Genomic DNA, 22,566 nt, shown 5'->3' on the forward strand with positions numbered 1-22,566 from the left:
GTGCCTGGAACATGCTGCCAAGGGGAAATGGTGGAAGCAGATATGATAGCAATGTTTAAGAGGCATTTAGACAGACACATGAACATGCAGGGAATGGAGGGATATAAACTATGTGCATGCAGATGGGATTAGTTTAATTTGGCATCATGGTCAGCCGAGATGGAGGCCAAGGGATCCAGGGAAGCTTGGCTGTGTGGATTAGGAATTGGCTTGCCTGCAGAAAGCAGAGGGTTGTGGTGAAGGGAGTGCCCTCGGATTGAAGGTCAGTGACAAGTGGTGTCCCACAGGGATTGATTCTGGGACCTCTACTTTTTGTGATATTTATAGATGACTTAGGTGAGGGGGTGGAAGGCTGGGTTAGTAAGTTTGCGGACGACACTAAGATCAGCGGTGTTGTGGATAGTGTGGAGGGCTGTCGGAGCTTACACAGGGATATTGATAGGATGCAGAGCTGGGCTGACAAGTGGCAGATGGAGTTCAATCCGGAGAAGTGTGAGGTGGTACACTTTGGAAGGACAAACTCCAGTGCAGAGTACAAGGTAAATGGCAAGGTACTTGGCAGCGTAGAGGAGCAGAGGGATCTGGGGGTTCATATCCACAGTTCACTGAAAGTTGCCTCACAGGTGGATAGAGCAGTTAAGAAGGCCTATGGGATGTTGGCTTTCATAAATCGTGGGATTGAGTTTAAGAGCCGCGAAGTGATGATGCAGCTTTACAAAACTCTAGTCAGACCACACTTAGAGTACTGTGTTCAGTTCTGGTCGCCACATTATAGGAAGGATGTGGAGGCATTGGAGAGGGTGCAGAGGAGATTTACCAGGATGCTGCCTGGATTAGAGCGTATGGAATATGTGGAGAGGCTTAAGGTGCTAGGGCTTTATTCACTGGAAAGGAGGAGGATGAGAGGAGACATGTAATACCTCTATATAAAATATTGAGAGGAATAGATAGAGTAGACAGTCAGCGCCTCCTTCCCAGGGCACCAATGCTCAAAACAAGAGGGCATGGCTTTAAGGTTATGGGTGGGCGGTTCAGGGGAGATGTCAGGGGGAGGTTTTTCACCTAGAGAGTGGTTGGTGCATGGAATGCACTGCCTGGGGTGGTGGTGGAGGCAGATACATTGGACAGGTTCAAGAGTTTGTTGGATAGGCATATGGAGGAATGAGAGATAGAGGTATATGCGGGAGGAAAGGGTTAGATAGTGTGAGGGTGGTTTGATGGACAGCACAACATGGTGGGCCGAAGGGCCTGTTTTGTGCTGTATAGTTCTATGGTTCTACGGAGATATGGTGGGCTGAAGGGCCCAATTTTTAAGTGTAAAAATGGTAAATGGAATGTATTTCTAGGAAGTGTGGATTAATAATAGACTGGTGAGTCTCATGTCAGTGTAGGGAAGCTCAGGGATAGGATTTATGAGCATTTGGGAAACCATAGCCTAATGGGGACAGTCAGCATGGCTTTGTGCAGAGCAAGTCATGTCTTACTAACTTGATTGAGTTTTGAGGAGGTGATTAAGGTGATTAATGAAGGTAGAGCTGTGGATGTTGTCTACATGGATTTCAGTAAGACATTTGACAAGTTCCCTCATGGTAGGCTCATCCAGAAGATGAGATGCATGGTATCCAAGGTGAATTGGTCGTTTCCGTTTAGAATTAGCTTGCCCGTAGTAGACAGAGGGTAGTGGTCGATGGGTGTTATTCTGGCTGAAGGTCTGTGACTAGTGGTGTTCCGCAGGGATCAGTGCTGGGACCTCTGCTGTTCATGACATATATAAATAACTTGGATGAAAATGTGGAATGATGGATTAGTAAGTTTGCAGATGACACAAAGATTTGTGGTTTTATGGTTAGTGTGCAACATTGCCACAGGATACAGCGGGATAAAGATCAGTTGCAGATATGGGTGGAGAAATGGCAGATGGAGTTTAAGACCATAAGACATAGGAACAGAATTAGGCCATTCGATCATGGCTGATTTATTTTTCCCTCTCAACCCCGTTCTCCTGCCTTCTCCCCATAACCTCTGATGCTCTTACTAACCAAAAACCTATCAAACTCTGCTTTAAATATAGCCAATGTCTTGGCCTCCACAGCCATCTGTGACAATTAATTCCACAGATTCACCACCCTCTGGCTAAAGAAATTCCTCCTCAGCTCTGTTCTAAAGAGACTTCCTTCTATTCTGAGGCCGTGCCCTCTGGTCCTAGACTCTCCCATTACTGGAAACATCCTCTCCACGTCCACTCTATCCAGGTCTTTCAATATTCTAAATTTCAATAATATCCCCCTCATCCTTCTAAACTTCAGCAAGGACAGGCCCAGGACCAAACGCTCCTCATATGTTCTACGATGTGTCACCGGCCGCGTCACCAAAAAAGATCATTATCTCAACAAAGGATAAAATAAACAATGAAGCACAAAAACATGAAGATTTTTCATTTGAACAGGATCATAAAGACGAGGTTCTTGACCAACCAGAGGGAGAAGACCAACAGAAGAACAGGCTAAAAGCTGAAACCTCAGAAACTGTTAAAGAGGAGAACAGTTTAAAATCTGATGGGGTTGCACTTTCTGTTTTAGCTGAAGCTGATCTGCTCAGCAACATTTCCGGGCTTTTGAACATTGATCAGCCATTATGTGCAAAGCCAAAGAATTTAACAGAGCAAAGCAGCTCTGATGTAAAGACTGAGCAGACAGAAGTTCTGCCAGATACTGAGACAGCTCTGCCATCTTTAGAAACATTCTCAGTGGTGTCATGTAATGATGGGGATGCAGCATCAACAAATGTTAATACAGTGTGTCTGGATAAATCCAGTGGGGACTGCAATTCACCTTCTCAACAGCCATCAGAGGAGGTCAAAGGAGACAAAGCAGACATTTTGGAACATGTTTCTAGAGATCGCTTTGCTTTGGAAGATGTGTTTATGGCTGAACAGTTACAACATCCAAAACCACTAAGGCAGATAACTGTGGAACCTGACATAGTAGCTAGCACCAAGAAACCTACACCAATACGACCTCCACCACCAGGATCAAGTATTCCTCCACCACGACCACCACCATCTGTGCGACCTGCTCCCCCTCCTCGAAAAAAGAAAAGTGAATCTCCCTTAGATGTGCACAGTCCTTTAGGCCTAGAAGGTCCTACGGATCCTGAGGCATCTATCGGACTTGTAAGTCCCAATACAGCTGTAGAGAATCTAACCAAAGAACTGCAACATTCTTTAGATCTTGCAAGTGGAACTAGTGGGGACAAAGTTGTTACTGCACAAGAAAATGGAAAAGGGACTGGAGAGTTGACATCGGGTGTTCCTGAAACTGAAGAGTTGGGACCTCAAAGACCAAGGTCAAACCCAGGGCGAGAACTTACAGATGAGGAAATTCTAGCAAGTGTAATGGTGAAAAATCTGGATACAGGGGAAGAGATCACTCTCAATATGGCTGAGGAGAAACTTCCTAAAGGTCTTAACCCATTGACATTACATATTATGCGTCGGACAAAGGAGTATGTAAGCAATGATGCTGCACAGTCAGATGATGAAGAGAAGATCCAACCTGCTCAGACTGAGCAAGATGGCCATAAAATCAAACAGAAAACTAATCAATTAAAGAAGTTTTTGGGAAAATCAGTGAAGAGAGCAAAGCATCTTGCTGAAGAGTATGGTGAAAAAGCTGTAAATAAAGTTAAGAGTGTCCGAGATGAAGTGTTTCATATCGACCAAGATGATGCTTCTTCGAGTGATGATGAGGGTATGCCTTACACAAGACCTGTCAAGTTTAAAGCAGCGCACAGTTTCAAAGGGCCTTTTGACTTTGATCAGATTAAAATGGTCCAAGATCTAAGTGGAGAACACATGGGAGCTGTGTGGACAATGAAGTTTTCACACTGTGGTCGATTACTTGCAACAGTTGGTCAAGACAAAGTTGTGCGGAAATGGGTTTTAAAGAATGCTTGGGACTACTTCAACAATATGAGAATAAAATACAACACTGAAGGTCGTGTGTCACCATCACCCTCACAAGAAAGCCTGAGTTCTTCAAAATCTGACACTGACACAGCATACAGTGGAACTGAGGATTCTGATCCTGAAGACAAAAATGCACCTTTTAGGCAGCACCCATTTTGTAAATACAAGGGACATACTGCAGATCTTTTGGATCTCTCCTGGTCAAAGAACTACTTTCTGCTGTCATCTTCCATGGACAAAACAGTCCGTTTGTGGCATATATCAAGGGTCAGCTCTTGGACTGTACTCACTGGAGTACAGAAGAATGAGAGGGGACCTCACAGCGACATTTAAAATATTGATAGGAAAGGACAGAGTAGATGTGGCTAGGCTGTTTCCCTTGGTGGGTGAGTCCAGGACCAGAGGGCACAATCTTAGAATTAGAGGGTACAGTTTCAAAACAGAGATGAGGAAAAATTTCTTTAGCCAGAGGGTGGTGAATTTGTGGAACTCCTTGCCACGTACAGCAGTGGAGGCCAGATCAGTGGGGGCGTTCAAGGAGATAGATAGATAGATATCTAAATAGTCAGGATATCAAGGGATATGGGGATAAGGCCGGTAATTAGGATTAGAATAGTTTTTTTTTCTTCTTCCCCCATTCCCCATTTCTCATTTCTATTTCCCTTTCCTTGGAGCAGACTCGATGGGCTGAATGGCCTACTTCTGCTACTTTGTCTTGTGATCTTGTGATATGTTAACCCTTTCATTCCCAGGATCATTCTTGGAAACCATCTCTGGACCCTCTCCAATGCTAGCACATCCTTCCTTAGATACGATGCCCAAAACTGCTCACAATACTCCAAATGTGGTCTGACCAATGCCTTATAATGCCTCAACATTACCTCCTTGCTTTTATATTCTGGTCCTCCTGAAATGAATGCTAACATTGCATTTGCCTTCCTTACTACCTACTCAACCTGCAAGTTAACCTTTAGGGAATCCTGCACTAGGACTCCCAAGTCCCTTTGCACCTCTGATTTCTGAATTTGTTCCCCATTTAGAAAATAGTCCACACCTTTGTTCCTTCTACCAAAGTGCATGACCATACACTTCCCTACGCTGTATTCCATCTGCCACTTCTTTGCTTATTCTCCCAACCCGTCCGAGTTCTTCTGCAGACTCCCTGCTTCCTCAACACTACCTGCCCCTCCACCTATCTTTCTATCAGCTAGTATCTTTCCTGTAATACCATGAGCTCTTATCCTGTTTAGCAGCCTCATGTGCGGCACCTTGTCAAAGGCCTTTTGAAAATCCAAGTAAACAACATCCACTCTCTGACTCTCCTTTGTCTATTCTGCCTCTTACTTCCTCAAAGAATTCCAACAGATTTGTCATCCAACAGATTTGTCAGGCAAGATCTCCCCTTATGGAAACCATGCTGACTTCACCCCATTTTATCATGAACTTCCAAGTACCCCGAAACCTCATCCTTAATGATGGAGTTTAACATCTTACCAACTACTGAAGTCAGGCTAACTGGTCTATAATTCCCTGTCTTTTGCCTCCCTCCCTTCTTAAAGAGTGGAGTGACACTAGCGATTTCCCAGTCCTCTGGAACCGTTCCTGACTCTAGTGATTCTTGAAAGATCACGACTGATGCTTCCACAATCTCTTCAGCTACCTCTTTCAGAACCCTCGGGTGTAGTCCATTCGGTTCAGGTGACATATCTGCCTTCAAACCATTCACAAGCACTTTCTCCTTAGTAATAGTGACTACACTCACTTCTGACCCCTGACTCTCTCTCAAATTTCTGGCATGTTGCTGGTGTCCTCCACAGTGAAGACTGATGCAAAATACTTATTCAGTTTGTCCGCCATTTCTTTGTTCCCCATTACTACTTCTCCAGCGTCATTTTCCAGTGGTCCGATGTCCACTTTTGCATCTCTTTTACTCTTTATATATCTGAAAATATTTTTGGTATCCTCTTTTATATTATTGGCTGGCTTACCTTCATATTTCATCTTTTCTCCCCTTATTGCTTTTTTAGTTGCTTTCTGTTGGTTTTTAAAAGCTTCCCAATCCTCCAGCTTCCCGCTAATTTTTGCAATATAGTATGCCGTTTTTTGTTTGCTTTTATGCTGTCTTTGACTTCCCTTATCAGCCATGGCTGCCTCATCCTCCCTTTAGAATGCTTCTTCTTCTTTGGGATGAAATGATCCTGTGTCTTCCGAATTACTCCCAGAAACTACTGCCATTGCTGCTCTACCGTCATCCCTGCTAGAGTCCCTTTCCAATCAACTTTGGCCAGCTCTTCTCTCATGCCTCAATAACCTTTACTCAACTGTAATACCAATGCATCCGATTTCAGCTTCTCCCTCTCAAACTGTTTTGCCACTTCTTTTTAAGGATTTGATTTCATTTTTTAACCAACAGAGCAACCCCACTCCACCTACCTGTCTTTTTTATAGGATGTGTATCCTTGGATGTTTAGCTCCCAGCTGTGATCTTCTTTCAACCACGACTCTCCGATGCCCACAACGTCGTACCTGCCAATTTCTAACTCTGCTATGAGCTCACCTACCTTATTTCATATACTGCGTGCATTCAAATATAACATCTTCAGTCCTGTATTCACCACCCCTCTTCTCAAATTTGTCTCCATGTTGCCTGAAGGTAAATTCTTATCCCTTTCTAAACAGTGTCTTATCCTTTATTCTGGAGACTTCAGTAACCTCTCCTGCACTCTCCTTCCCTTTTACTTCATCCAAACTCTTCCAATCTATTGAACCCATCCCCCTACTATTTAGTTTAAAGCCCTATCCACAGCCCTGGTTATGTGATTCACCAGGACCCTGGTCACAGCGTGGTTCAAGGTGGAGCTTGTCCCATCGGAACAGCTCCCTCCTTCCCCAATACCGGTGCCAATGTCCCACAAATTCAAACCCACTTCTCCCATACCAATCTTTGAGCCACACATTTGACTCTCTGATCTTATTTAGCCTGTGCCAGTCTGCATATGGCTCAGGTAGCAATCCAGAGATTATTACCTTTTCTGCCTACGTTGTTGTTACCCATAATAACCACGACAACTGGATCCTTCCCCTCCCATTCCAAATTTCTCTGCAGATCAGATGAGATGTCCCAAACCTGGGCACCAGGCAGGCAACAAGAGCCTTCAGATCTCTCGACCCTTGCAACAGAGAATCGTGTCTATTCCCAGCTATACTATCCCCAATTACAACTACATTTCTCTTCTCTGCCCACTCTTGAATGGCTCCCTGAACCACGATGCCACATCCTCCCAACATCTCCCACTCACGGTGGTGTAGCATAATGCTATTACAGCGCCAGCGACCCAGGTTCAATTCCCGCCACTGTCTGTAAGGAGTTTGCACGTTCTCCCCGTGTCTGCGTGGGTTTCCTCTGGGTGCTCCGGTTTCCTCCCACGTTCCAAAGACGTACAGGTTAGGAAGCCGTGGGCATACTACGTTGGCACTGGAAGCATGGCAACACTTGTGGGCTGCCCCCAGAACACTCTACACGAAAGATGCATTTCACTGTGTGTTTTGATGTACATGTGACATCGAAAAACACAGTGAAATACATCTTTTGCGTAGAGTGATCTGTGGGCAGCCCGCGTGTCTTATCATCTGCACAGAGAGCAAGAATCAGATCTGTTGGATAAGTTCAAGGGTTGAGGCTCCTCCAGCACTACCTCTTGGATCCCCCTACCTGCCTCACTCACAGTCACACCCTCTTGTCCCTGACCACAGACTGAACTTGAAGTAGTTAATCTAATGGGTGTGATTGCCTCCTGAAACACAGCGCCCAGGTAACTCTCCCCTTCCCTGATGCATCGCAGTGTTTGAAGCTCAGACTCCAGGTCATCAACTTTGAGCCGGAGTTCCGCAAGCAACCAACACTTGCTGCAGATGTGGTCACTAGGAACCACAACGGGGTCCACCAGCTCCCACATCATGCAGCTACATTACCTGATCCTGCATCCCTTTATTTAATTAGTTATAATTTGATGTCTTTTATTTAACTACTATATAAAAAAACACCTGCTACACACCTGTGCCTCCAGGCCGAAGCCGGCCCACTCATGCAATGGCCGCTCCACTTTACCCTACCTTCCTTTTATTGGCTGAGTTGCCACACACTTAGCCAATCACACAATTTAAAAAAAAACTGCTAGCTCCTCCCTTCTGCTGCTCTGGCTGCTGCACCTGGAGAAAAGCAAGCTCCCATCTCCGGGCAAGTGCGAGGTGTTGCACTTTGGGAGATCAAATGCAAAGGGCAAGTACACAGTTAATAGCAGAACCCTTAACAGCATTGATGTACAAAGAGATCTCAGGGCTAAAGACTATAGCTCCCTGAAAGTGGCTGCACAAGTCGACAGGTTAGTAAAGAAGGCGTATGGCAAGCTTGCCTTTATTAGTTGAGGCATTGAGCTCAAGAGTCAAGAAGTTGTGTTGCAACTTTATAAAACTCTGGTTAGGCCGCATCTGGAGTATTGTATTCAATTCTGGTCACCCCATTTCAGGAAGGATGTGCAGGCTTCAGAGAGGGTGCAGACGAGGTTCACCAGGATGCTGCCTGGATTAGAGGGCATGTACTATAAGGAGGTGTTGGACAAACTTGGATTGTTCACTCTGGAGTGGTGGAGGCTGAGAGGAATCCTGATGGAAGTTTATAAAATTATGAGAGGCATAGAGTAGACAGCCGGTATCTTTTTCCCAGGGTTGAAATGTCAAATACTACAGTGCATGCATTTAAAGTGAGAGGGGGCAAGTTCAAAAGTGAATTGGAGTGTTAGAGTTACCCTAATGCTGGAATGTGCTGCCAGAGGTGGTGGTGGAGGCAGATACAAGAAAGTTCTAAAGAGGCTCTCAGATAGGCACATGAATGTGCAGAGAAAGGAGGGATATGGACCACGTGCAGGCAGAAGGGATTAGGTGTCATTAGTTTCATTCATATGACACAACATTGTGGGCCGACGGGCCTGTTCCTGTGCTGTACTTTTCTACATTTTACCTTCTAATGCCTTTGGGGACATTGAACAAGAAATGGGAGGTCATTGAGTGGTGTGGAGGAACAGGAGAATCTTGATATGAATGCCCACAACTCCTAAAGAGATAGTAATATCGGTGAATTGGTGGTTAACACAGGACACTATATCTTTAAATACTCATTAGACCAGAGCTTGAGAACTGTGTGCACTCCTAGTCACTGCATAACAGGAAGATACAACTGCAATGGAGAGGGTGAAAAGAAGACTCATCAGGATGTTGTCATGACTACAACATTTCAAATGAGGAAATAGTTGATAAACTTGCAAGATCTAACCAATGAGTGTGAAATTACAAAGGGCCAACATGGAATAAATAGGAAGGACCCATTTCCCTTAGTAGAAGTGTCAATGACCAAGGGATTAGATTTTAAATAATTGATAGAAAGATTAGTTGGGTGGGGGGAACAAGGGACATCTAGTACTCACTGTCTGGACAGGGTGGTAGAGGCAGAGAGCCTTGTCATACGTACTAAGATAGCTGAGACTTGCATGGCTATGGACCGGACCATGGAAGGCATGATTACATTGGTAAGCACCAGGATTTTGAGACAAGTATGGCAGAAAATCACAGAGCATTGACTATAACCTTTCGATTCTCTTTGGACACTTGTTCGAAAATGGGATCGAGGATAAACTCAGCAACTGCAAGCTAATCAGTTGAACCACGGTGGTAGGAAAGACTTTAGAAACATTGATCAGGGAAGTACAAATAGTCACCTCGGGGAACAAGCTAGCAAGCCCAGATATGTTGGGTTTAACCAATCTGACAGAGTTTTTGATGAGTTGAGGTAATGCAACCAGTGTTGGACTTCCAGAAAGCTTTCAATAAGGTGCCACCTAACAGGCTTATCAGCAAAGTTGAAGCATATGTTAATAAAGGAAAACTTGACAGCAAGGGTACAAAGTTGGCTAAGTAACAGACAAGAAAGGGTAATGGCAACAATCTAGAAGATTAAGATGCATGGGATACCCAAGAACACAATATAAGGCACGGTATGTCCGTACTTTCAGTTTAGCTAATTTCAACTAATTGGGTGATTACCAAGAGATGCCAAATCCTGGCCTGTCAGGTTGCAGCTACACAGCTTGAGCACACGGAGACGAGTCTCATTTTGCAGCATCTGGATAAGTACTCCCAGATTTCCACCAAGGCATTTATTCCAAGACAAGTCCAAGGTCTCCAGCTCTGTCATGTTTGGAAGGGTGTCAGCTGTAAGATTACAACATTTCAAACACTTTAATAAACTTCATTCATCTCAAGACAGGTGGAACTGAGCATATAAAAAACTGGAAAATATTGGGTCAGATGACACTGGATCATGCCCAGTGTCTGGACATTACTCAGGACTTTCCTCTCAGGATGTGGGCCAAAAAGGGCCAACACTTTACAACTGAGAAGCACCCCTTGAGGCAGAGGGGGTCAAAGGAGTCCTGGTCCACACAGCAGGTAGAAGGTACAACTGGACTTCAAGTAGAATGGCTGAGACCCTGCCCCTAGAACACACACAAGAAAATGAGAAGGCCACTCGGTCCCAAAGATTGTCCCACCATTCAGTGTGATCAAGGCTGATCTATGCTGGCTTCAACTCCTCTTCTGTGCCAGTTCTCCATAATCCTTGATCTTTCAAATAATTATCTTATTTTCAAAATCTAATGATCCAGCCTCCACCACTCTCAGGGCAGCGAATTCCAAAGATTCACTACCCTCTGAGATAAGTTTCTACACAACTCAGCTTTAAATGACCAACCCCTTGTTTTAGACAATAGACAGTAGGAGCAGAAGTAGACCATTCGGCCCTTCGAGTCTGCACCGCCATTTTGAGATCATGGCTGATCCTCAACAATCAATATCCTGTTCCTGCCTTGTCCCCATATCCCTTGATTCCCCTATCTATAAGAAACCTATCTAGCTCCTTCTTGAAGGTACCCAGAGAATTGGCCTCCACTGGCCTCTGAGGCAGTGCATTCCACAAATTCACAACCCTCTGGGAGAAGAAGTTTTTCCTCACCTCTGTCCTAAATGGCCTAGCCCTTATTCTTAAATCATGCCCCCTGGTCCTGGACTTCCCCAACATCTGGAACATTATTAAGGGATTGGACAAGATAGAGACAGAAAATATCTTGTCCAATCCCTTAATAATCCTGTATGTTTCAATCAGATCCCCTCGTTTGTGACTCTCAGGGTGGTGGAAACATTTCAACATCTACCTGCCAAGCCCCCTTAGGACCTTGTACAGAATCATAGCATAATACAGCACGGAAACAGGCCCTTCGCCCCAACTGGTCCATGCCAACCAAGATGCTCATCTAAGCTAGTCCCATTTGCTCGTGTTTAGCCCATATCCCTCTAAACTGTTCCTATCCTTGTACTTATTCAATGTATGATTGAATAAGATCACCCCTCATTCTTCTGAACTTGAAGGAATACAAACTTAAACTGTCCAACCTCTCTCGATAGGACAACCCACTCATCCCATGAACTACCCTGGTGAATCTCCTGGACTGCCTCCAACGTAGCGTACTATTACAGCACCAGCGACCTGGGTTAAATTCCAGCCTGTAAGGAGTTTGTACATTCTCTCAGTGTCTGCGTGGGTTTCCTCCGGGTGCTCCGGTTCCCTCCCACATTCCAAAGACGTACAGGTTAGGAAATTGTGGGCGTGCTATATTGGCACTGGAAGTGTGGCGACACTTGCGGTCTGCCCCCAGAGAACTCTACGCAAAAGATGTATTTCACTGTGTGTTTCGATGCATCTATGACTAATAAAGAAATCTTATCTTTTAGTTTAGGTAAGGTGAGCAAAACTGGGCAACAGTACTCCAGGTGTGGCCTCACCAACACTTTCTTCAACCCATAACAAAATCTCCTTATTCTTAAACTCCAAGCACTTTGCAATAAAGGTCCATTTCCAAGAGCCAGTCATGAGGGTTTAAACTAGTCTGGTGGGGAGGGTGGGACCTAAATAGCAGTGTAGCAGATGAGAAGGTTGAGACGAAAATACAAGTTAAAGTGAGCAAGTTCAGTAGGTAGGACAGGCGGGGACAGGACAAGGAGTGAGGAAGGTCTGATGGAATAAACTGTATTTATTTTAGTGCAAGAAACCTGACAGGTAAGGCAGATGAACTCAGGACATGGATCGGTACATGGGACTGGGATATTATAGCTACTGCAGAAATATGGTTGAGGGATGGGCAGAACTGGCAGCTCAGTGCTCCAGGGTACAGATGCCACAGGTGTGATAGAGAAGGGGGTAAGAGAGGAGGGGGAGTTGCTTTTTTGACTAGGGAGAACATCATGGCAGTACTTACGGAGGATATTCCTACCAGCCGTGCCCTTCACTCTAACAGGAACATGCTGACCCTGAATTCTCCCTATTTCACTTTTAAAAGCTCCCACTTGCCAGACATCCCTTTACCTCCAAACGGCCTCTCCCAATCAACCTTGCAAGTTCCCGTCTAGTGCAATCAAAATTTGCCTTGCCCCAATTTAGCACTTTAACTTGTGAACTAGAAGTTATTAGAAATAAGAATTTTTTTATTATTATTATTATACAGAGAGTGGTGGGTGCGTGGAACACACTGCCGGCAGAGGTGGTGGAGGCAGATACATTAGGGATATTTAAGAGACTCTTAGGCACATGAATGACAGAAAAATGGAGGGCTATCTGGGAGGGAAGGGCTAGATAGATCTTAGAGTAGGATAAAACGTTGGCATAACATTATGGGCCAAAGGGCCTGTACTGTGCTGCAGTGTTCTATGTTCTCGATGTTTATAATCACTTTGATGGGATTGTACTATAGGCCCTCCCAAATAGTCAGTGGTAATTAGAGGAACAAATATATAAGGAGATTGCAGGTAGCTCTAAGAATAATAGGGTTGTCATAGTAGGTAATTTTAACTTTGGGGTGGAATTTGTTAAGTGTGTCCCAGAAAGTTCTCTCAGCCAATACGTAGATAGCCCTACTCAACAGGGAGCAACACTGGATCTCCTATTGGTAAACAGGGCAAGAGACTGAAGCATCAGTGGGGAAACACTGAGACCAGTTACCATAATCTTATTAGTTTTTAAATAGTTATGGAAAAAGATAGGTCTAGTTCACAAGTTAAAGTGCTAAATTGGGGCAAGGCAAATTTTGATGGCACTAGACGGGAAGTTGCAAGGTTGATTGGGAGAGGCCGTTTGCAGGTAAAGGGATATCTGGCAAGTGGGAGCTTTTAGAAGTGAAATAGGAAGTGTTCAGGGTCAGCATGTTCCTGTTAGAGTGAAGGGCACGGCTGGCAGAATTAGGGAACACTGGTTCAAGAGGAATATTGAGGCTCTGGTCAGGAAAGCGGAGGCATACGTCAGGTATAGGCAGCTGAGGTCAACTGATTCCCATGAGTACAAGGGATGTAGAAATACCCTTGAGGGAAATCAGGAGAACAAGACGACATGAGGTAGCTTTGGCAGACAAGATAAAGCAGAACCCCTAGAGATTTTATAAGAATATTAAGAGCAGAAGAGTAACTAGGGAGAGCCACAGGAGATGGGTGATGTCTTAAATGAATATTCCTCATCTGTATTTATCAAGAAGATCATAGAAGCTAGGGAATTCAGGGAAGAAAATTGTGATGTCTTGGAACACATCCACATTACAAAAGAGGAGATGCTGGCAGCATTTAAAGGTAGACAAATCTATGGGGGCCTGACCAAGTGCATCCTAAGACATTGTGAGAAGTTAGGGAAGGAATTGCTGGGGCAATTTTTGTATCACTGTTAGCCATGGATGAGGTACCAGAAGACTGGAGGGGGGCTAATGTTGTGCCTTTATTTAAAAAAAGGCAAGGACAAGCCAGGAACTACAGGCTGGTGAGCTTAACATCAGTGGTGGGAAAGCTACTGGAGGGGATTCCGAGTGACAGCTTCTACCTGCATTTGGAAAGATGAGGACCGATTAGGGATAGTCAGCATGGCTTTGTGTGTGGGAAATAGTCTCTCATGAATTTGACTTTTGTTTTGGCAGAGGTGACCAAGAGTACTGACAAGGTCAGGGCAGTGGACATCGTCTACATGGGCTTTAGCAAGGCCTTTGACAAGATCTTGCATGGTAGCTAGTCCAGAAGGTCAGATCACATGGGATCCACAGGGTGAGCTAATCGATTGGATCCAAAATTGGCTTGATGGTAGGAGTCAGAGGGTTGTAGTGGAGGTCTTTTTTCCCCCCGGATTGGAAGCCTGTGACCAGCAGTGAGTATTGGGTCCACTGTTGTTCATCATCTATAGTACATTAATGACTTGGATGAGAATGTATTTGGCATGGTTCGTAAATTTGTGAATGACATCAAAATTTGTAATATAATGGACAGTGAAGAAGATTACTTAAGATTACATTAAGATCTAGAACTAGGAAATTAGGCCAAGGAATAACAGATGGACAAGTGTGAAGTGTTTCATTTTGGGAAGTTATACCAGGGCAGGACTTGCATAGCAAATGACAGGGATCTGGAGAGTGTTGTCAAAAAGACAGACCCAGGGGTACAAGTACATTGTTCCCTGAAAGTGGCAACACAGGCAGACGGGGTGGTAAATAAGGCATTTGGCCCACTTGCCTTCATTGGTCAGGGCATTGAGTACAAGAGTTGGGTTGTAATATTTCAATTGTACAAGTCATTGGTGAGACCATAGTTGGAGTTATCTCACCTTGGTAGTCTCCAACCTGACGGCCTCAACAGCAATTTCTATAACTTCCGGTAACCCCTCCCTTCTTCTTCCCACCCCCGCCCCCCCCCCCACCACTTCTCTCTTTTTTTTCCTCCTATCTTCCTTCATTCCTGTGGCTGCCTGCCCCTTCTCTCACCCCTTTCCCCACCCCCATGACCTTCCCATCCCTTCCCCTGCCATGACGGCCCACCTATCTACTCCCCACCACCTTCCCTTTGTTCCATGGCCCACTACCCTGCCAGATTCCTTCTTCTTCAGCCCTTTGCCTCTTCTACCTATCACTTCTCAGCTTCTTACTTCTCCACCCTCCTATCTTCCCCCCTCACCTGCCTGCATGTACTCCCCCCCCTCTCCATGGATGCTGCCTGACCTGCTGAGTTCCTCCAGCACTCTATGTGTTGGTCCAGATTCCAGCATCTGCAGAATCTCGAGTTTGTGTGTAGTTCTGGTCACCAAGCTATAGGAAGAATGTCATTAAGCTGGTAAGGGCGCAGAAGAGATTCACGAGGATGTTGCTGGAACTTGAGGGTTTGAGTTGTAGGGAAAGACTGGATAGGCTGGGTTTTCTTTCCCCCCCGAGTGTAGGAGACAAGGGGTGACCTTAGGTATGTAAAATAATGAGGGACACAGATAAAGTGACACGAGATTCTGCGGATGCTAGAATCTGGAGCAACACACAGATAAGGTGGATGGTTACAGTCTTTACCTAGGGTAGGAGAGTCTAAAACTAAAGAGCATAGATTGAAGGAAAGAGGGGAAAAATTTAAAGGTGACCTGAGGGGCAAAAATCACACAAATTATGGTTGGTCTATGGAACAAGCTGCCAGAGGAAGTGGTGGAGTACAATTAAAAGATACTCAGACAGGTCCATGGATAGGAAAGGTTTAGAGGAATATGGGCCAAACACTAGCAAATGGGACTCATTCAGGGAGGCAACTTGGTCAGGATGGACAAGTTGGGCGAGAAGGTCTGTTTCCATGCTGTATAACTATGATTCTATGACTCTAACATGCCATTTGTTTTCTTACCTACTTGTCAGATCTGCCTGGCAATGTTTTGTGATTCACGCACTAGGACACCTAGAACCCTCTGAACTTCACTCAATTGCAGTTTCTCTGCATTTTGATAATAATCTGCCTTTTGATTCCTCTTACCAAAGTGCATGACCTCACATTTCCCAAATTTTTCACCCAGTCTATTCATATCTTGTTGCAGAACCTCACAGTTTGCTGCAATCAAAGGCTTTTAAACTGTTGAAAGATCTATGAGACATTTAAAATATTCAAATTTTTTTTTTAAAATTCAAACATTTTAATATACCAATATTTGGTAAAAGAGTCAAACACTAGGCTAAACCTATCATTTTCCAATTAGTAACATCATTGACTGGGGTCACATTGTGTGCCATCCCACTGTGGGAAGTACATCCAGCCCTCATCCCACTACGTCCCCAGCACATGGGGCCAGTGGTGGATCAGTGCTGGCCTGCACATCCAAGATGAGACATGCTGCAAACTAGCAAACAGTTTGCATAGAAACCCTGGAAATTTCCAGCGAAAACTTTGACCAGAAGGACTGCAGCACTCAAGTTGGCTGCTTGCCACCACCTTTAAGGGCACTTACAGGTTGGCCAGAAATGCTGGCCTCTGAAGAAAACCCACATCCCAAAAAATGAACAAGTAACTCGGCCATTCCCAAATGTAGGAAGGTTACAGAGGAAAAACATTCCACTTGTAACATACAAATGTTTATGTTAATATCTGGAAACACTAGCTGGTGACTGAATAATAAAAAATCACATTCTCACCTAATTCCACAATGGATTCTTTGGTTAAATTACAGTTGCTGGCAGTAAGATCTTTGAACCTTGGTAAAAAGCGAATCCGTGCAATCAAATGCCTCACAGCATCTCCGATATTCTTATTCAGTGCTAAGTTCAGCACTTGTAGATTCTTCAGTAAAGGAATTATCTGTGCTGCAAGAATAAAAACAGCAATCATTTTCTTTAATTAATACCTGCTGTTGTGTTCAGACAGCCCCAAGCAAAACCTATAGTCAGCACAATAGCTGGAAACACTTTGGATACAGGTTCATTCAAATAACATCCAAGTTGAGCACATTTAGAACACAGAACAGCACAGTACAGGCCCTTCGGCCCACGACGTTGTGCCGACATTTTATCCTGCTCTAAGATCTATCTAACCCTTCCCTTCCACATAGTCCCCCATTTCTCTATTATTCATGTGTCTATCTAAGAGTCTCTTAAATGTCCCTAATGTATCTGCCACCACAACCTCTGCCGGCAGTGCGTTCCATGCACCCACTCTCTGTGTGTAAAAAAAAAACTTACCCCTGACATCCCCCTTATATCTTCCTCCAATCACCTTAAAATTATGCCCCCTCGCGTTAGCCACTGTCGCTCTGTGAAAAAGTCTCCAACTGTCCACTCGATCTATGCCTCTTATCATCTTGTACACCTCTATCAAGTCACCTCTCATCCTCCTTCTCTCCAAAGAGAAAAGCCCTAGCTCACTCAACCTATCAAGACATGCTCTCCAATCCAGGCAGCATCCTGGTAAACCTCCTCTGCACCCTCTCTAAAGCTTCTACATCTTTCCTATAATGAGGTGACCAGAACGGAACACAATATTCCAAGTGTGGTCGAACCAGAGTTCAATAGAGCTGCAACATCACCTTGCGGCTCTTGAACTCAATACCCCAACTAATGAAAGCCAACATACCACAGGCCTTCTTAACAACCCTATCGACCTGCACGGCAACCTTGAGGGATCTATGGACGAGGACCCCTAGATCCCTCTGTTCCTCCACACTGCTAAGAGTCCTGCCATTAACCTTGTGTTCTGCCTTCAAATTCGATCTCCCAAAGTGTATCACTTCACACTTATCCAGGTTGAACTCCATCTGCCACTTCTCAGCCCAGCTCTGCATTCTATCAATATCCTGTTGTAATCTACAGCAACCTTCTACACTATCCACAACACCATCAACCTTTGCATCATCAGAAAACTTACTAATCCACCCTTCCACATCCTCATCCAAGTCATTTATAAAAACCACAAAGAGCAGGGGTCCCAGAACAGATCCCTGCGGAACACCACTGGTCACCGACCTCCAGGCAGAATACGCTTCATCTACCACCACCCTCTGTCTTCTATGGACAAGCCAATTTTGAATCCACACAGCCAAGTTTCCCTGGATCTCATGCCTCCTGACTTTCTGAATAAGCCTTCAATGAAGAACCTTATCAAACGCCTTACTAAAATCCATGTACACCACATCCACTGCTCTACCTTCATCAATGTGCTTTGTCACAACCTCAAAGAATTCAATCAAGCTCGTGAGGCATGAACTGCCCCTCACAAAGCCATGCTGACTGTCCCTAATCAGCCTATGCTTCTCCAAATGCCCACAAATCCTGTCTTTAAGGATCTTCTCCAGTAATTTGCCCACCACTGAAGTAAGACTCACTGGTCTGTAATTCCCAGGGTTATCCCTACTCCCTTTCTTAAACAAAGGAACAATATTTGCCACCCTCCAATCACCTGGAACTACTCCTGTGGCCAGGGAGGATGCAAAGATCGTCGCCAAAGGCGCAGCAATCTCTTCCCTCGCTTCCTGTAATAACTTTAGATATATCCCGTCCAGCCCTGGTGACTTATCTATCCTAATGCTTTTCAAAAGTTGCAGCACCTCCTCTTTCCTCAGGTCGACATGCCCTAGCATATCAGCCCGTCATACGCCATCCTCACAAACATCAAGGTCTCTCTCTCTGGTGAATACCAAAGCAAAGTATTCATTATGGTCCTCCCCTACCTCTTCCGACTCCAGGCACGTTTCCTTTTTTATCCCTGATCAGTCCTCCCCTCACTTTAGTCATCCTCCTATTCTTCACATATGAGTAGAATGCCTTGGGGTTTTGCTTGATCCTACCCGCCAAGGTCTTCTCATGCCCCCTTCTAGCTCTCTCAAATCCATTTTTAAGCTCCCTCCTGGCTACCTTGCAACTCTCTAGAGCCCTGTCTGAACCATGCTTTCTAAACATCAGGTAAGCTTCTTTCTTCCTCTTGACAAGATATTCTACATCTCCTCAACCACGGTTCCTTCACTCTACCATCCTTACCCTGCCTGAATGGGACAAACCTTTCCAGAACCCCATGCAAGTATTCCTTAAATAACCTCCACAGTTCCACTGTACACTTCCCCAAGAACATCTGGTCCCAATTTACACTCCCAAGTTCCTGCCTAATAGAATCATAATTCCCCCCTCAAAGGCATTGTTATTGCCTTTCCCTTGTACTACCTTGATGTACTGATGCTTTGAAATGGATGGCATGCGAAATTGTTTCTCACTATCTCGGTAGATGTGACAATTGTATACCAGTTAAATTACTCCTTTATTTGAATCCTCTCACAATAGAGTTCAATGTACCACAAGCTTTCCTCATTGCTTGTTGTACCTGTATGTTGGCCATCACTGACTGTACACAAGCACCCTTTGAATATCAACATAAGACAGTCTTTCACCATGTAAAAAAACTCTGCTTTTTTTGTGCACCAGTGGATAACTTCACCTTTTCTCACATTTTATTGCTCTACCGCATTCAAGGTCACTTATCTCCATCCTCCTAAAGGTTCTTTGCATCCTCCTCCCTTCTTGCAAACCCACTAAGTTTAATTTCACAAGCAAACTTGGAAGTTTGACATTTGGTCCCCTCAGCCGAATCATTTGATATTGTGAATAGATGGGGTCAAAGCAGAGAGCCCAATGGTACTGCAGTAATCACAGAAAGGATGGAGACAACTGGAATGTGATGCTTCTGAGACTGCTATGGAAGGTGAGAGAGGAGATTGCTTGGGCTCTGATAGATTTTTAATTCTTCATTAGCCATTGGTGATGTCCAGAAAACTGGATGAACGCAAGTGGTTCCTTTACTTCCCCCAAAGGAGAGTAGGGATAAGCCAGGTAATTACAAGCCACTACAAAAAATTCTGAGCAATGGGATTCATCTACACTTAAAAGGGCAGGGATTGATCAGGAATAGTCAGCATGGTTTTGTTGCTGGGAGATCCTATCTGAATAATTTGCTGACGTGTTTGAAATTAGGTGACAAGATATATTAGGTGTTAGGTAATAATTGTCCACCAAATTTCCTTAATCCAAAGTACAAAACTCTAACATCAAGTGTCTCCAACATTTGTGTCATTGATTTTCTCAACAAGATCAATTTACATTTAGCACATCATTCTGAAGACCTTGCTCTTGGAGATACCGAGTTTCTCAAGAACTGTGTTCCCAGAGTTGATTGGAAGTTTACTCACTCAGAGCAGAAATATCACCTTCAGTCAATGAACAATCATGGACATCAAACACCTGGAGTTGTGTGACGTTCAGTAAATGTGTTGCTGTCTCCTTGAAGCCACCACCAATGCCATTACAGGATAAAACCATTTTCTTCATACCAGGTACATAATTCAGTGCAATACCTGCAGGAATCAGAACAATCCATGTTTTCTGCATCAGCTTTAGAATTCAGGTCAGAAGGGACAACTATACTTAAAGTTCTTGCAAGGTTTGTTCTCATGTTGGAGGTAACCTGATAATTTTACATACTTCTATAACAGGCAATAGATAGAGTAGTTTTCCCTGAATTGGAACTGTCAAATACTACAGGGTGTAGCTTCAAGGTGAGATCGGGAAAGTTTGAGAGAGATTTACAAGGCAAGGTGTTTTTTTTTATATAAAGACTCAGTGGTAGGTGCCTGGAACGTGCTGCCAGGGGAAGTGGTGAAAGCAGATATGATAGTAACTTTTCAGAGGCACTTGGACAGGCAGAGAGTTTGGGGGGTGGGGGGAAGCGGAGATATAGACATTGTGTAGGCAGATGGGATTAGTTAAAATTGGCACAGACAACATTGGCCGAAGAGCCTGTTCCTGTGCTGTACTGTTCTATGAAATCTGCCAGATGCAGACTCAATAAATGAGAATGGAGGATACATTTGTCAAGACATATTTGAAGTGACCAAAAAACAAAGTGAAAGTATGGGGATTTAGGGGGGAAAAAAAAGACGGAGTTGTTGACAGCGTGGACGGTAGTCAGATTATGGAGTGATATCAACATGTTGGAGAAATGGGCTGAGAAATGTGCAGTGTTACATTTTTGGAGTACTAATGAAGCCAGGACATACACCAGTGTCCTAGTGAGTATTGAGGAGCAGAGGGATCTTGGTGTGTAACCTAAAAATCCTTGAAGGCAGCAGTGCAGGTAAATAACATGCTTTAGGCACATAATATGCTGGTCTTAGTCAGGCGTTGAATACAAAAGCAGGAAAGTTATGGTCCAACTTTATAAAACATTGGTCAGACCTTAGCTGGAGTACTGTGTGCAGTTCTGGTCACCACACTTTTGGAAAGATGTGACAGTGCTGGAGAGGGTGCAGAGGGGATTCCCCAGGGTGGTGCCTGGGACGGAGCAGTTCAGTTATGAGGAGAGACTGGAGAGGCTGGGTCTGTTCTCCCTGGGGTAGGGGAGATGACGGTACATGATTGTGGTATATAAAATTGTGAGGTGCTCGGATAGGATAAGACTACAGGAAACTTTTCCCCTTATCAGATGGGAATAAAACTATAGATTTAGAGTAAAGGGGAATGGGGGTGGGGGGGGAGATTTAGAGGGAATCTGAGGGGGATCTTTTTCACCCAGAGTGTGGCAAGAACTGGAATACACTGCTGAAGAGAGTGATGGAAGCAGAATCACTGACAGCGTTTAAGGGATGTTTGAACAAGCACCTGAATCACTTAGGCATAAGGCTACAGGCCAGGTTCTGGAAGGTGAGATTAATATGGATGGGTCCCCACAAGTCAGCATGGATTTGGTGGACCAAATGGCCTTTTTCCATGCTGTATGACTATGACAATATTTGGTTAAGATCACCAGTTCAAAGACCAACATTTTTTATTGGGAGAATGTAGGAATATGGTTGGTGAGGTCCAAAGTCAGACTTGCACATGAGAAGCATTTCAAACAATTAACCATCTAAAAGTAAACATTGAAACAATTAGGTCCAAGCTAAGATCAAGTGAAGCAGACTTCAAGAAGGGAGATGTACAAAGAAAAAGAGGAAGACTTAAAAATACATCATCAGTAAATTGTATATACAGCACTTCATGCAGTGAAGTGTCAAGACCATTCAAGGATTATTATTGAACAAGCCTTTCTGGTGAAGGTGTTCCTTGGCATTATGGAGTCGAGTTCCAAGATTTAGATGCAATGTTGAAAAAAAAATGTTTCCAAATCAGGATGGTGTGCAACTTGTTGGGGAATGCACGGGTGGGTATCATTGGAACAATACAAGTGGCCAAAAACAGAGATTAGACATGGGGTTCTATAAAATGACTGTGCACTGTTCTGCTTCCAGCTCTTCATTCTCATGCCCTCTTCTCTCACTCAGAACAAAGATAAGGTTCCCCTTGTCCTCAGCTTCCATGTTGAACAGATCATTATGTACTTTCCACCCTCTTCAATGTGATGAAACCAACAGACTTCTTTTCCTTTCTTAACATTCCAAAAGGGACCACTCCTTCTGTGTATCCTTTGTTTACTCTTCCATCTCCAGCAATGCCCACCTAAGCAGCTCGTAGTACTACATACAATACCCTACCCTTTTACCTGTTCCCTTCACACCTGCAGGGACCCTCCTTACAGGTGAAGCACTATTTGTATTTCCACCTTAGTGTATTGATTTGATGCACAGGAGACCCCAGACAGACTGGGTGACTACTTTGCAGAACTTCCAAACAGTCCAAAAGGAGGATCCTGAGCGT

General features: G+C 44.3%; 2 protein-coding genes across 2 annotated transcripts in view; one reads left to right on the forward strand and one right to left on the reverse strand.

Annotated features, from left to right (window-relative positions):
• lrrc31 (leucine rich repeat containing 31) overlaps window positions 1-22,566 on the reverse strand; it is a 54,914-nt gene that overhangs the window by 5,293 nt on the left and 27,055 nt on the right. The window contains exons 6-8 of the mRNA XM_052018471.1: window positions 20,064-20,228; window positions 16,531-16,698; window positions 10,064-10,231 (exon numbers count right to left, since the gene is read on the reverse strand). Of these exons, the coding sequence (XP_051874431.1) occupies window positions 10,064-10,231; window positions 16,531-16,698; window positions 20,064-20,228 (501 nt within the window). The remainder of the gene's footprint in view (window positions 1-10,063; window positions 10,232-16,530; window positions 16,699-20,063; window positions 20,229-22,566) is intronic.
• Window positions 2,339-5,651, forward strand: LOC127571285 (WD repeat-containing protein 44-like). The gene is made up of 2 exons (XM_052017549.1): window positions 2,339-4,234; window positions 5,637-5,651. Exons 1-2 carry the CDS (start codon window positions 2,339-2,341, stop codon window positions 5,649-5,651), a joined length of 1,911 nt encoding a protein of 636 aa, XP_051873509.1.

The sequence above is a fragment of the Pristis pectinata genome, chromosome 6, assembly GCF_009764475.1.
Source record: "Pristis pectinata isolate sPriPec2 chromosome 6, sPriPec2.1.pri, whole genome shotgun sequence".
NCBI classification, from domain to species: domain Eukaryota; kingdom Metazoa; phylum Chordata; class Chondrichthyes; order Rhinopristiformes; family Pristidae; genus Pristis; species Pristis pectinata.

Bases quoted from the DNA above. Each gene is read 5' to 3' on its own strand.
- LOC127571285 (XM_052017549.1), top strand. From the start codon at position 2,339: ATGTTCTACGATGTGTCACCGGCCGCGTCACCAAAAAAGATCATTATC.